This window comes from Lutra lutra, chromosome 16 (genome assembly GCF_902655055.1).
Source record: "Lutra lutra chromosome 16, mLutLut1.2, whole genome shotgun sequence".
In the NCBI taxonomy this organism is placed as follows: Eukaryota; Metazoa; Chordata; class Mammalia; order Carnivora; family Mustelidae; genus Lutra; species Lutra lutra.
This window is the reverse complement of record NC_062293.1, coordinates 37,247,593-37,259,792: the sequence shown is the minus strand read 5'-3', so window position 1 is coordinate 37,259,792 and position 12,200 is coordinate 37,247,593. Positions and strand designations below refer to the sequence as shown.

The following is a 12,200-nucleotide window of genomic DNA, read 5'->3' as shown; positions in this document are numbered from 1 at the left end:
AACACCTTCATCTTCTGGGGTGGGTGCCGAGAGGAAGCTGCCGAGTTCTCGGGAAAAAGGTGATCACGGATCAGCTCTGTGAAGCTATCAAAGGAGGGTCCAGGATCCACCTATTCTTTACGTGTATAAAGAATAAATATCATTACATCATTCCAGTTTAAAAAGCAGGATTCGATCTCCTCTTTCCACCAGCCAACATGACGGTTTTTCAAACCGAAGGACATCGCTTTGCCGCTCGGCCCCCAGCCGGTCCCTCCGAGACCCTTGCCAGAGAATGAATCAGCTCTCCTGGGCCACCCGGGCAACCCCAGAACTAGAATCGCTCTCACAGTACCCTCGGCGGCGGTCGGGCCACGTGACGAGGGCGCGCCACTTTACCCCTCCCCGGGGCGCGGAGGGTCACGTGGGCGCACGGCTCCGCCCCGTCGCCCAGTCCGCGGCGTGGAGGGGCTGGCATTCGCCCCGGAAGTGGCTGTCTAAAGCTGACAGCTGCTTGTAAGGTGGCGGCGGCCGGCTCGGAGCAAGATGGCGCTGCGGCCGGGAGCGGGAGCTGGCGGCGGTGGGGCCTCGGGAGCCGGGGCTGGGGCCGCCGGGGGAGGCAGGTGAGTATCAAGAGCCGGGCCGGGCCCCAGGGCAGGCCCCGCGGGGCCGAGGGTTGTGTGAGGGTTATGGCGGTTTTCGCCCGCTTCGACCCCTTTTCGTTTGGTACTGGGTTACAGAAGAAGGGGGTCCTCCGGGGACCTAGGCCGAGGGGGTGGGGGAAACCCGGCGCCCGACTCCTGTCTCCCAGGCTCAGGGGCACTGGTGCGGGGACCGAGCAGCAAGCGAGAGCGTCCCAGTGCGGGGAGGAGAGGGTCCGCTTGGCTAGGCTGGCACCCGGCCGGGGCTGGGGAAAGCGACCTCTCGCTTCTAGCCCGAGCGACCAGACTTCCCTTTCCCAGGGCTTGACCAGGGTTAGGGTAGTGAAGGCTCTGAAAAATCTGGCCACAAAACTGAACAGCCGTCTGCAAGGTGTGTGTGTTTGTGTGTGTGCACTATTTGTCTTCCCCCGTTTAGAATGTCCTGTCCTTTTTATCACCTCAGCAACACAAAAGAAACAGCAGGAAAAGCTAGAGACCTTTGAATTAATAAAGTTCTTGTAGACGTAACTCTTAAGGCTTGTCACCTTATTAAAATCAAATCACTGTTAAACAACAATTACGCAGTTATTAGAACAAAGCTTCCAGACTTTTACTTAGTCCTTAAATGAATCTGTCCTCTGTCGTATAAAAATTGCCGTTGTTCTCATATCCAGAATGATAAAGAAGAACGTCTGCAACTTGGCAAGTTCATCATTTAAGGAAATCCTTTAGTCAGGGAAGTTTTCACCCCACTCCTGTAATGACCTAGTCTGCGTTTGTTTTGTTAACCAACACATAGTACATACACATTTGAAGATAAAATTAGCTTTTCATCTTAAGCATCCTAAATTATTTTTGGAAAGCAAAGTGATGGTGTTTCCATAGGCAGTGTTTTAATTTTGGAGTCAGGAACACTAAGAAGTGTAAAGTCTTTAAAGTTACCACCTCCTGCAAGTGCTTATATATATGCTAGGAAAAAAAGGGCTGTGGCTGTTGAATGAACCACCTGTGTGCTGCCCCATTTCCTTGACACATCTTTTACTTTAGATTTAAAACTTGTGTTTTCTAATCTACACTGTCTCATTAGAGTCTTTCACGAATACTTGATATAAGTCAATTTCTGGCTGCAGAAGACAAATATGTAATCTCTTTTCTCTATGTGATGACAGTTTCTAAAATGTTCTTGAGTGGCATTAATTTGATCAAGTATATGGTTAATTATGGCACTAAGTTCTGAAAAAATATAAATTTGGTATTTTAGGCCTGTGGATTTTCTTTCGGTGGTTTGGTTTGGTTTCTGTTTTTTGTGCGTGGGGAGGACCTCATGTGCAGAAGGTTGAGTGGATCTTTCCCCTTAGTTTATAGTGTTTTAATGTCACCAGTCCATGAACATTCTTTTTTTTTTTAAATAAGTGTGGCCTGAATTGTGATAGAAGTTAGAATGATTGATTTTAAAATTTCTTTCATCTATAAAAGTTGGTTGGAGTAACATCAAATTCTCAAACTCTAGAGGATAGGGACACCTGGGTGGTTCAGTAGGTTGGTAGCTGTCTTGGTCTTTGGTCATGATCCTGGGGTCCAGTCCTGCATTGGGCTACCCTCTCTGCAGGAGCCTACTTCTCCCTCTGCCTGCCGCTCCCCCTGCTTGTGTGCTTGCTCACTTGTGCTTTGACAAATAAGTAAAATCTTTAAAAAATAAATAAATAAAACTCTAGAGGATATACGGGAGAGAAGAGTGGTTTAAATGTTCCTTACCTTGCAAAATGTATGGTAAATGTTACATATATTGGAAACTTTCTGAGGCTGAAAAGCTGTATACTCAATACAGAAAGAATATTACAGTTTTTAGAGAGCAGTGGTGAGGGCCAAGGTTATTTTATAAGGAAGTTAACATTATGATAGCCTGGATATATTTTAAGGGAAGAGAAAGAAAGCCAGGCAACCTTTCTCAGTGTTTAATGGAGAAAATCCAGGAACTGTAAGTTACCATATTTCTTAGATACTGTTCCTGTTCTAAGAGACTAAACAAAAAGCAATGGCTTTTTCCAGCTTCATTAACATTAGCCTACTTTTGATTGATATCCTGGTTGGGCTACTTTCGAATAAATGATAGAGTTATATAAAGAATAAAATTTACCCAAGAGATGAGAAGTATAATTTTTTTTTTTGAGACAAGTACTGCAGAGAAGAGAGAATTGGAAGATCTTGATTAGTCTCTATCCTTCTGGGATATTCTCATTTGTGAGCTTGTCTATGTTTTTCCTTCTCTTTTCTAAGCTCCTGAGGACTTCCTCATCTTTGCCTCTCCCACTGCTTCTAGTACATTGTAACATAGAAAACATTCTATAAATATTTGTGGCTTTAAGCTATATTGAAAGCAAAGGAGGTATTTCAGCTAGGTCTCAGCTGAGAAGAGGAAGGGGTGAAGGGACTGTCATAAGAAATGTGAAGGCCTGCTGAACATTAAGGGAACAGTAGGTAAGGCCAGATGGATCGTGGCACTAAGTGGGAGATGAGTTTTGTGAGCCTAAACTGAGAAAGTTGTGCTAAAACTGGAGGGGGCCTTGGATATAAAGTAAGGCAATTCAACTTAAGGGGAAATCACTAAATAGTTTTAATACCAGGAGTGCCGTATCAGATGGGCCTTTAGGGGTGCCTGGGTGGCTCAGTGGGTTAAGCCTCTGCCTTCGGCTCAGGTCATGGTCTTAGGGTCCTGGGATTGAGCCCCTTATCAGGCTCTCTACTCAGCAGGGGGCCTACTCCCCACCCACTGACCCTCCGCACCTACTTGTGATCTCTGTCAAATTAATAAATAAATAAATCTTTAAAAAAAAAAAGACAAATGGTCCTTTAGGAAGACACACCTCACCTGTACTCTAATGAGCTATATTAGGAGTTTGAGAGTCTGGAGGAGGAAGATGCTTTAGATTTTGTTGGAGTCCATGCCTGCGAAGGGAAGTGTTAGCAAAGGTAACTGAAAGGGAAGGATGAACCAGATAGACGTGACAAGTAGACCTCCCGGTTCTGCTTTCATGCTCGCATATTGGTAATAAATAGTGGTTAAACCTTTGAAATTAAAGTATTGGTCGTCTTGCTGTCCAGTGTTTGGGTTTGGGGTTTTTTGTTTTGTTTTGTTTTTTGCCAAACTTTTGCTGTCTTAGCAGTGTCTAGCTGATTGTTGATGTTAGTTGTCTAAACATTCCGGAGAATCATATGAATGGTGCATAGGTCACTAGTTTGGGTTGCTTGCTGGAATAAATCATGTTTGTCAGCAGTGTTCTTAATTTAGTTTTTATTGGTTTTCAAGGTAGCCTTTATACATCCTATACATTTATTCTTGTCTATTTGGTTATCTTAGTTGGGACCTTGGCAAACTTACAGTTCTGTATCATTTGACAGAGGGGAAAATAGGACAGGGTAGTGAAGGGGTTTGCATAGAACTTTACACTTAATTTATGGCTGAACTGGAAAAAGAGAAAATATAACTTGAGTTTCTAGTTTTTATTTAGTCACCAAGCCATATTGGTAATTGTAATCTTTAAGACTATTTGGAGAAGTCTTGACAAGTTGATACATTGTGTGTGACTGGCTTTTTAAAAAATTGATACTACCAAATTTCAACTTGCAGTTTAAACATCTTATCCAGGTAACACAGCTTAGCTAATACATCTTGTGTGCAGTTCAGAAAAGCTCTTCATTATTGAAGCCTCTCTTTGGGTATGGGCCTCCTTGTCAGCAGTAGAATTGCTAATAGTTCAAATCCTCTACAGAGCTATAAATCACATATAACTAGATAGATATCCAACTAGAACTTTGTAAACCACCTTACACAGTTTTGTTTTGTTTTGGTTTTTTAATTAAAAATATTTCAGGGGCGCCTGGGTGGCTCTGGGTTAAGCCTCTGCCTTCGTCTCAGGTCATGATCTCAGGGTCCTGGGATCGAGCCCCGCATCGGGCTCTCTGCTCAGCGGGGAGCCTGCTTCCTTCCTCTCTCTCTGCCTGCCTCTCTGCCTGCTTGTGATCTCTCTCTGTCAAATAAATAAATAAAATCTTTAAAAAAAAAATAAAAAATAAAAATATTTCAGAGCTAAAAGACTCTAAAGTTTGGTTTTTAGCCTTTTTCCTGGGAAGGGGATATTAGGCAATAGAAAAATGCAAGAGCACATAAGTTTGGCATATAATTCCTGGATTTCACTAGATTCTTTAAAGATTATCCGAAACCCCCTTCAGATACTTACCTCCCAAGTTGAGTCTTTCCCACTCAGACTTTTTCTTCCTTGAATTGTCCCATTTTCTTTCCCTCCAGGCTCATAAAAAGAAGTCCCTCTTTTCAACGCAGATCCTTTTTGCTTCCCTCCTTTGTTAATCTCATTCCCTCAAAAACTTTGTTTTATCAATTACTAAGTATATCTTTTTTTTTTTTAAAGTAGGCAGAGAAGCAAGCGGGGGGGGGGGGGGGAAGCAGGCTCCCCGCTGAGCGGAGAGCCTGATGTGGGGCTCGATCCCAGGACCCTGGGATCATGACCTGAGCCGAAGGCAGAGGCTTTAACCCCCTGAGCCACCCAGGCGCCCTGGTAAGTATATCTTTTTTATCCTAAACCTTTCTCCCTGCAGAGTCCAAGAGCTTCTCTTCCTCTTGGCATTGTTTACTCAAAGATCAGCATTTCCGGGAAACAGCTTTTTTGTTAATCCTCATTCTGATCACCTTTTCTAAAGCATTAGATACTGATAACTACTTACTTCTTTCTGAAATGTGGTCCTTTCTTAGTTAGCAGTCAATTATTACTAACTCCCTTGGTTTTCAGTGGCCATTCCTTACTCAGTTTGCATCCTAAGAATTCTCCAAGTTGCCTTTTGGTGTCTTCTCCCTAAATATGCAAATTCCCTTAGCTATTTCATTCACAACCAGGGCATAATTTTATTATTATTATTTTTTAACCTTTGTTTAGAAGAACCTAGCTAGGGGCACCTGGGTGGCTCAGTCGGTTAAGTGTCTGCCTTTGGTTTCGGTCATCATCACAGGGATCCTGGATTGAGCACCACATAGGGCTCCCTGCTCAGCAGGGAGCCTGCTTCAGTCTCTTCTTCTGCCTGCCGTTCCTCCTGCTTGTACTCTCTCTTACAATAAATAAAACCTTTAAAAAAATAAAATCTTGGCTAGATTGATCTAAACCCTTCTCCTGAGCTTGAGTTACTTTTTTTTTTTTTAAGATTTTATTTATTTATTTGACAGAGAGATCACAAGCAGGCAGAGAGGCAGGCAGAGAGAGAGGAGGAAGCAGGCTCCCCGCTGAGCAGAGAGCCCGATGCGGGGCTCGATCCCAGGACTCCGAGATCATGACCTGAGCCGGAGGCAGCGGCTCAACCCACTGAGCCACCCAGGCGCCCCATTGAGTTACTTTTTTGATTGCCTGCTACATTGCTCCTCAAAGAGGTACTCACGCCTGCCTCCTTTCTCGCCAAACCTACTCAACAGTTCCTTCTTTTAGGAAACAATATCACCATCCTTGCCATTGCTCAGCCTCCAAATTCTCAGCATCATCTTCAGCTCTGTCTGCTTCTTCTCTTCTTTTCTCCATCCTGGCAATTGCCAAGTCCTCTTGTTTCTTCCTTTCAAATAGCTTTCATTCGCCACTTCTTTTCTAATCCCACCACTCTGGTTATGGCCGTTTTCCTCTTACTAAGTTTATTGTGGTAGTTTCTTAACTGATTCTTTTTGCTTCAAATCTTCTCTGCTTTGCCCTGATTCCTTGAAAAACCTAAACCACATTTCTGATGATTTCACTTAGAAATGATCCCTACTTGGAACCTCTGACATCAGGGAAATGCAGATCAAATGACGGTGAGCTAATACTTCATACTCCTTAGCATAACTATCGTTTTTAAAAAAATCCCACAAAATAACAAGTGTTGGTGAATATGTGGAGAAATTGGAGCCCCATGCATTGCCCGTGAGAATGTAAAATGGTGCCCCAGGTGTGGAAAACAGTTTGGCAGTTTCTCAGAAAATAAAAACACAATTACTGTATGACCCAGCAATTCCACCCCTAGGGGTGTGAGTGTGTGTGTGTGTGTATGTATGTGTGTATCCCCAAAAGAATTGAGGGGGGGCTCAAACAGATACTTGTAAACCAATGTTCATAGCATCATTATTCACAATAGCCAAAAGGTAGAAACAATGCCAGTGTCCATCAACAGATGAGTGGATTAACAAAATGTGGTATGTACATACAATGGAGTATTTATTATTCAGCCATAAAAAAGAAAGAAATGCTGACACCTGCTACAACTTGGATGAACCTTGAAAACATGTTAAGTGAAATAAGCCATATACAGAAAGGACAGGTATGGGACTCCTGGGTGGCTCAGTTGGTTGGGCATCTGCCTTCAGCTCGGGTCATTATCCCGGGGTCCTGGAATCGAGTCCTACATTGGGCTCCTTGCTCAGCCGGGAGCCTGCTTCTCCCTCTGCCTGCTCTGCCTGTTCTGCTCACAGCTCTCTGTGCTTCTGCTCTCTCTCTGACAAATAAATAAATAAAATCTTAAAAAAAATAGGACAGGCGTATTGGGGCGCCTGGGAGGCTCAGTCATTAAGCTTCTGCCTTTGGCTCAGGTCATGATCCCAGGGTCCTGGGTTGGAGCCTCACATGTGGCTCCCTGCTCAGCCAGGGAACCTGCTTCTCCCTCTCCCACTCCCCATTTGTGTTCCCTCTCTCACTGTCTCTCTCTCCCTCTCTATCCAATAAACAAGTAAAATTCTGGAAAAAATGGACAGAGTACCCTATGATTCTACTTAATCTGAGGTAGCTAAAAATAGGCAAATTCAAGACAAAAAGTAGTGACCACCAAGAGTTGAGGGAGGGAGTGATGGGGACTTATTCTTTAACGGGTATAGAGTCTTTATTAGGGATGATAAAAAAAAGTTTTGGAAATGGATAATGGTGATAGTTGTACAACATCGTGAGTGAACTTAATGCTACAAACTGTACACTTAAAAGTTAAAGTGGTAAAATTTGGGGATGTGTATTTTTCCACAGTTAATAATCTCTGCCTTCAGGGGAGGTGAACCATGAGAGACTATGGACTCTGAAAAACAATTTGAGGGGTTTGAAGGGGCAGGGGTGGGAGGTTGGAGGAACGAGGTGGTGGGTATTAGGGCACGGATTGAATGGAGCACTGGGTGTGGTGCAAAAACAATGAATACTGTTACGCTGAAAATAAACTTAAAAAATGATTTAAAAAATAATAATCTCTGCCTTCATAGAGTATTCAAAGGAAAATAAAAGGTCCTCCATAGTCTGCTTCTCTAATTCTATATCTTATAGTCAACCTTAAATCATTTCTCTAGACAGACAGCTCTGGCCTCAGCTTTTGCTCAAACTGCAGTGTGACTTTGAGGTTCAGCCTAAAAGATGCCTTCACAAAACTCCCTGAGCTATTGCCTTCCTTCTGGAAGGAAAAAGATTAATTTGATTATCAAATTAATCTTTTTCTTTTCATCTCTGTTAGTATTTTGGACTTCTCCCAGCACTTAGCATGTTCTCTCTGACATTAGAGTTAGTCGCCTACAAGCATGTCTTCAACAAGACCATAAGCTGATTCAATTCCTCCATGTAGGAGGTACTCAATAAATGTTTGCTGAATTGAATCTAATCTAGCCTTCTCATATTATGGATGCAGAAATTGGAATCTAGAGAAGCCACACAATGACAGGACTAGGACCAGTTTCAAGGTCTTCTGTTTTCTAGTTCAAAAATGTTCTCCCTGTGCATGCATGTGTCTTACAGATGTTCATTCTGTGTTGACACTCACTATCTTCTATAGAACAAATGGCAGGACCTTGTTTACATTTCTTTTGTTTATTTAAAAAATTACGTTTTATTTGAAATCCCTGTACATATTAAAATCCTGATATTTTTCTTCTGTTTTCAGCTTCATGTTTCCTGTTGCAGGTGGAATGAGACCCCCTCAAGGTATGTGAAAGCTGAAGTTTTAAACTTTGCACTGTCATGTTTCTGAACTTGGGAATAAAGTGGATAAAAAAGTCTTGTTGCTGCCAAATAGAGTAAAATTTTCCTACAGTTTTGAAAAAAAAAATATATATATGTGTGTGTGTGTATGTGTGTGTGTGTGTGTATATATATATATATATATTTGCTATTCTTAAAATTTCTAAAAAATTACCCCAAAATACAAAAAAAAAAAATTCTCAAAAATTGTGTAATTCTAGGGGCACCTGGGTGGCTCAGTGGGTTAAAGCCTCTGCCTTCGCCTCAGCGAACCTGCTTCCTCCTCTCTTTCTGCCTGCCTCTCTGCCCACTTGTCATCTCTGTCTGTCAAATAAATAAAATCTTAAAAAAAAAAAAAAATTATGTAATTCTAGATTGTTAGCTCCATAGGGCAGAAGCTTTGTCTGCCTTATGCTCATCAGTATCTGCAGCTCCCAACATACTGATAGAAGATTATAGGGTTTCTGTGGGTGTTTATTGAATAACTAAATGAACCCCTTTAATTATTTTATATTACCGTGTTTTCTCAATATGAATTTGGTCTTATGTTTGTAAGAAATCATATGTTCTGGTGCAGTATAAATTCTTTTTTTTTTTTAAGATATTATTTGTTTATTTGACAGAGCGAGAGATCACAAGTAGGCAGAGAGGTAGGCAGAGAGAGAAGCAGTCTCCCTGCTGAGCAGCCAGCCCGATGCGGGGCTCCATCCCAGGACCCTCAGACCATGACCTGAGCCGAAGGCAGAGGCTTTAACCCACTGAGCTACCCAGGCGTGCCAGTATAAATTATTTCTTAAGCCTCAGTTTTAGTCTTTTCAATTTCTTTACTGGGTCTATCCCTTCTCTCTGTTTCAGACAAGGGCCTACCAGTATCAATTCTAGCTGTATCTTTAGGGCAACTGTAGTGAAGTGATACAGTCTTGATTCATGCAGCTGTGCCATTGGGACACAGCACTGAAGAAAGAATATGTCTGCCTTTCTCTTCTTTCTGCTCACACCCTCTTCATTGTACCCCCGACACATACCAGTCTGCTTCTAACAACCGTCCCTTCTCACAAAGCCAGTGTTGATTGCTTATGGTAGAATTGCTAGAGAAACAGAGACTCCCAGGTCACCAATAGAGATGAAAGATAAAGAGCAGCTCAGTAGCAGGTGGTCAGTGGCTCATACTGACTTTGTCTCCATTCGGAATCAATGATGGAGGTTGAGTTTCAGGTAAATTTTTCCAAGGGTCAGTTGTATTATTTTCATTGTGCTGACATTTATGCATTATTTAAGCTATCTGTAATTAGATGTGTCCCAGATTTAGAGCGAGTGGTTTGAGAGCTTTTGTTCTTTAGGAGGGTGTTACAGAGTTATTCATTATTGTGGCTCAAGATTTTGCATTTTTATAAAACTTTCAAGTAAAAATCTTCATATGGAGCAAGAAGAGAGCCCAAAAGCTTGCCTAATATTTTTTCCTCTGGAATTTGGAATTGCTTTTGAGATTTTTTTCTTTGTACAAAGTATGTTAGCGTGGACTTTTTGATCATTAGAAGCCTTTAAATTATGCATGGATTAACTCTGAAAGCATATACAAGAAGCTGACAGCAAGATTAGCCACAAGATCATGAGTAGGAGGTGAACAGGAGACAAGAGAGAGACAAGAGTTTTCACTGTGCATACTTTCATGCCTTTAAATGTTGTACCAGATACCTGAGTTACCCATTGAAAAATTAAATAAAACTAATCCAGATGAACAAAGCTTTAGGTGCAAAGGGGCAAGAGGGAAAACATGTAAGTTCCATGAGGGTAAGGACCTGGTTTGTCCTAGAATGGTGCCTGATGAGGATTCGGCCCTCAAATCTTTGAATAAATGATTGAATGAATAAGTGAATGCTACTTCTAATGTACTTGTAAATATGGATGTTCATGCTTATGAGATTAAACTGTGTTTAAATAACCTTTAAGGTTCCCAGAACTCACAAGGTAAATGCAGTATACTTTACCGGACTTTTAATTTTTTAAAATCAAAATTTGATTTAAAGCTCCTTGTAGTAGAACCAACATAAATGTAACAAAGTGCAAAATTAGATTGAAATTTGTATTCGGGCCATGTAGGGATTTTGTTTTGTTCACATTTGTATACCAACTCTCTAGAACTGTGCCTAAAATATACTATATTTACTATAGCATTCAGTTTAACATTCAGTATTATTTATTAAATTATATACTTTCCATCCTGATGGTTATTTTGTGGTAAATGTTATATTAACTATTCATGTAAGGAAAGAGAAGAGGAATATCATTTCTTTAAGAATGTTAGGTGTTAAACAGCTTTCCAGATAGGAAACTGAGGCATGAAGTTAAGCATGTCCCAAAGGTACTAAGTGACATTTCTCATTGGCATCCACAATTCGTGCTATTAGTATATATGTTATTGTATAGTTATATGCTGCTGCATAAAAAAATACTCCAAAACTTTAAAAATACAAATTTTATTATTTCACATTGTATCCATTTATCAGGTATCTGGGAATGGCTTCACTGGGTGGTTTTGGCTCCAGACCAGAGAGATTGCAGTGAAGATGTCAACCATGTCTGCAAGCATCTTAAAGTTTGTTAGGGCTGGGTGATCTCCAAGATGGCTCGCTCATATAGATGACAAGTTTGTGCTGCCTTTTGGCAAGAGGTTTCAGTTCCATGCCACATGGATTCTTTATAGGACTGCTTGAGTATTCTTATGATGTGGCAGTAGCTTTGCCCAGAGCAAGTGATGGAAGAGAGCAAGGAGGAAGCTGCAGTGGCTTTTAAGAACCAGCCTTGGGGAGTGCCTGGGTGGCTCAGTGGGCTAAGCCTCTGCCTTCGGCTCTGGTCATGGTCTCAGGGTCCTGGGATTGAGCCCCTCATCAGGCTCTCTGCTCAGGGGGGAGCCTTCTTCCTCCTCTTTCTCTGCTTGCCTCTCTGCCTACCTGTGATATCTCTCTCTCTCTCTGTCAAATAAATAAATAAAGTCTTAAAGAAAAAAGAAAAGAAACCAGCCTTGGAAGTTACAAATGCTCATTTAACCATATCCTGTTGGTTGTACTGGTCAGCCCTATTCAGTATGGGAGGAATGACAAGGGAATGAGAACCAAAAGGCAGAAATTGCTGGGGTCCTTCTTGAAGGCCAAATACCACAATTAGGCCACCCTGTCCATTTTTTAAGTATGCACAAAAATTCTGTAAAAAGATTATTATCTTCACTTTACAGATGAAGTTTTACAACTTGCCCAAGATTGCATAGCTAACTAAATGATGGAACTGGAATTTGTTCTCAAGTCTGTCTCACGCCACAGCCTGTGCTTTTTCCACTAAACTGTGCTACCTCCCAAGTAACAAGTCCTTCATGTACTTACGGTTTTAAGAAAATAAACTTTAAGATACATTAACTTTACTGGCACCTGGGTGGCTCAATTGGTTAAGCATCTGATTCTTGATTACACCTCAGGTCGTGATCTTGGGCTCATCTGATCAAGCTCCGTGTTGGGCTTTGCACTGTGTGTGGAGCCCGCTTGGGATTCTCTCTCTCCCTCTGCCCCTGCCAAGAGCG

The 12,200-nt window shown here is 41.8% G+C and overlaps 1 protein-coding gene across 19 annotated transcripts in view; it reads left to right on the top strand.

Moving 5' to 3' along the window:
* Positions 1 to 410: 410 nt before the first annotated feature.
* Positions 411 to 12,200, top strand: part of SYNRG (synergin gamma) — a 95,840-nt gene continuing 84,050 nt past the window's right edge. For 11 of the 19 annotated variants that reach the window (XM_047708323.1, XM_047708318.1, XM_047708311.1 and 8 more), the window contains exons 1-2: positions 413 to 602; positions 8,553 to 8,593. In XM_047708323.1, coding sequence (XP_047564279.1) covers positions 526 to 602; positions 8,553 to 8,593 — 118 coding nt within the window. In that variant the 5' untranslated portion in view covers positions 413 to 525. Of the gene's footprint in view, positions 603 to 8,552; positions 8,594 to 11,879; positions 11,899 to 12,200 lie in introns of those variants that run through there. The other 8 variants (XM_047708324.1, XM_047708320.1, XM_047708321.1 and 5 more) reach the window with 4 other exon arrangements.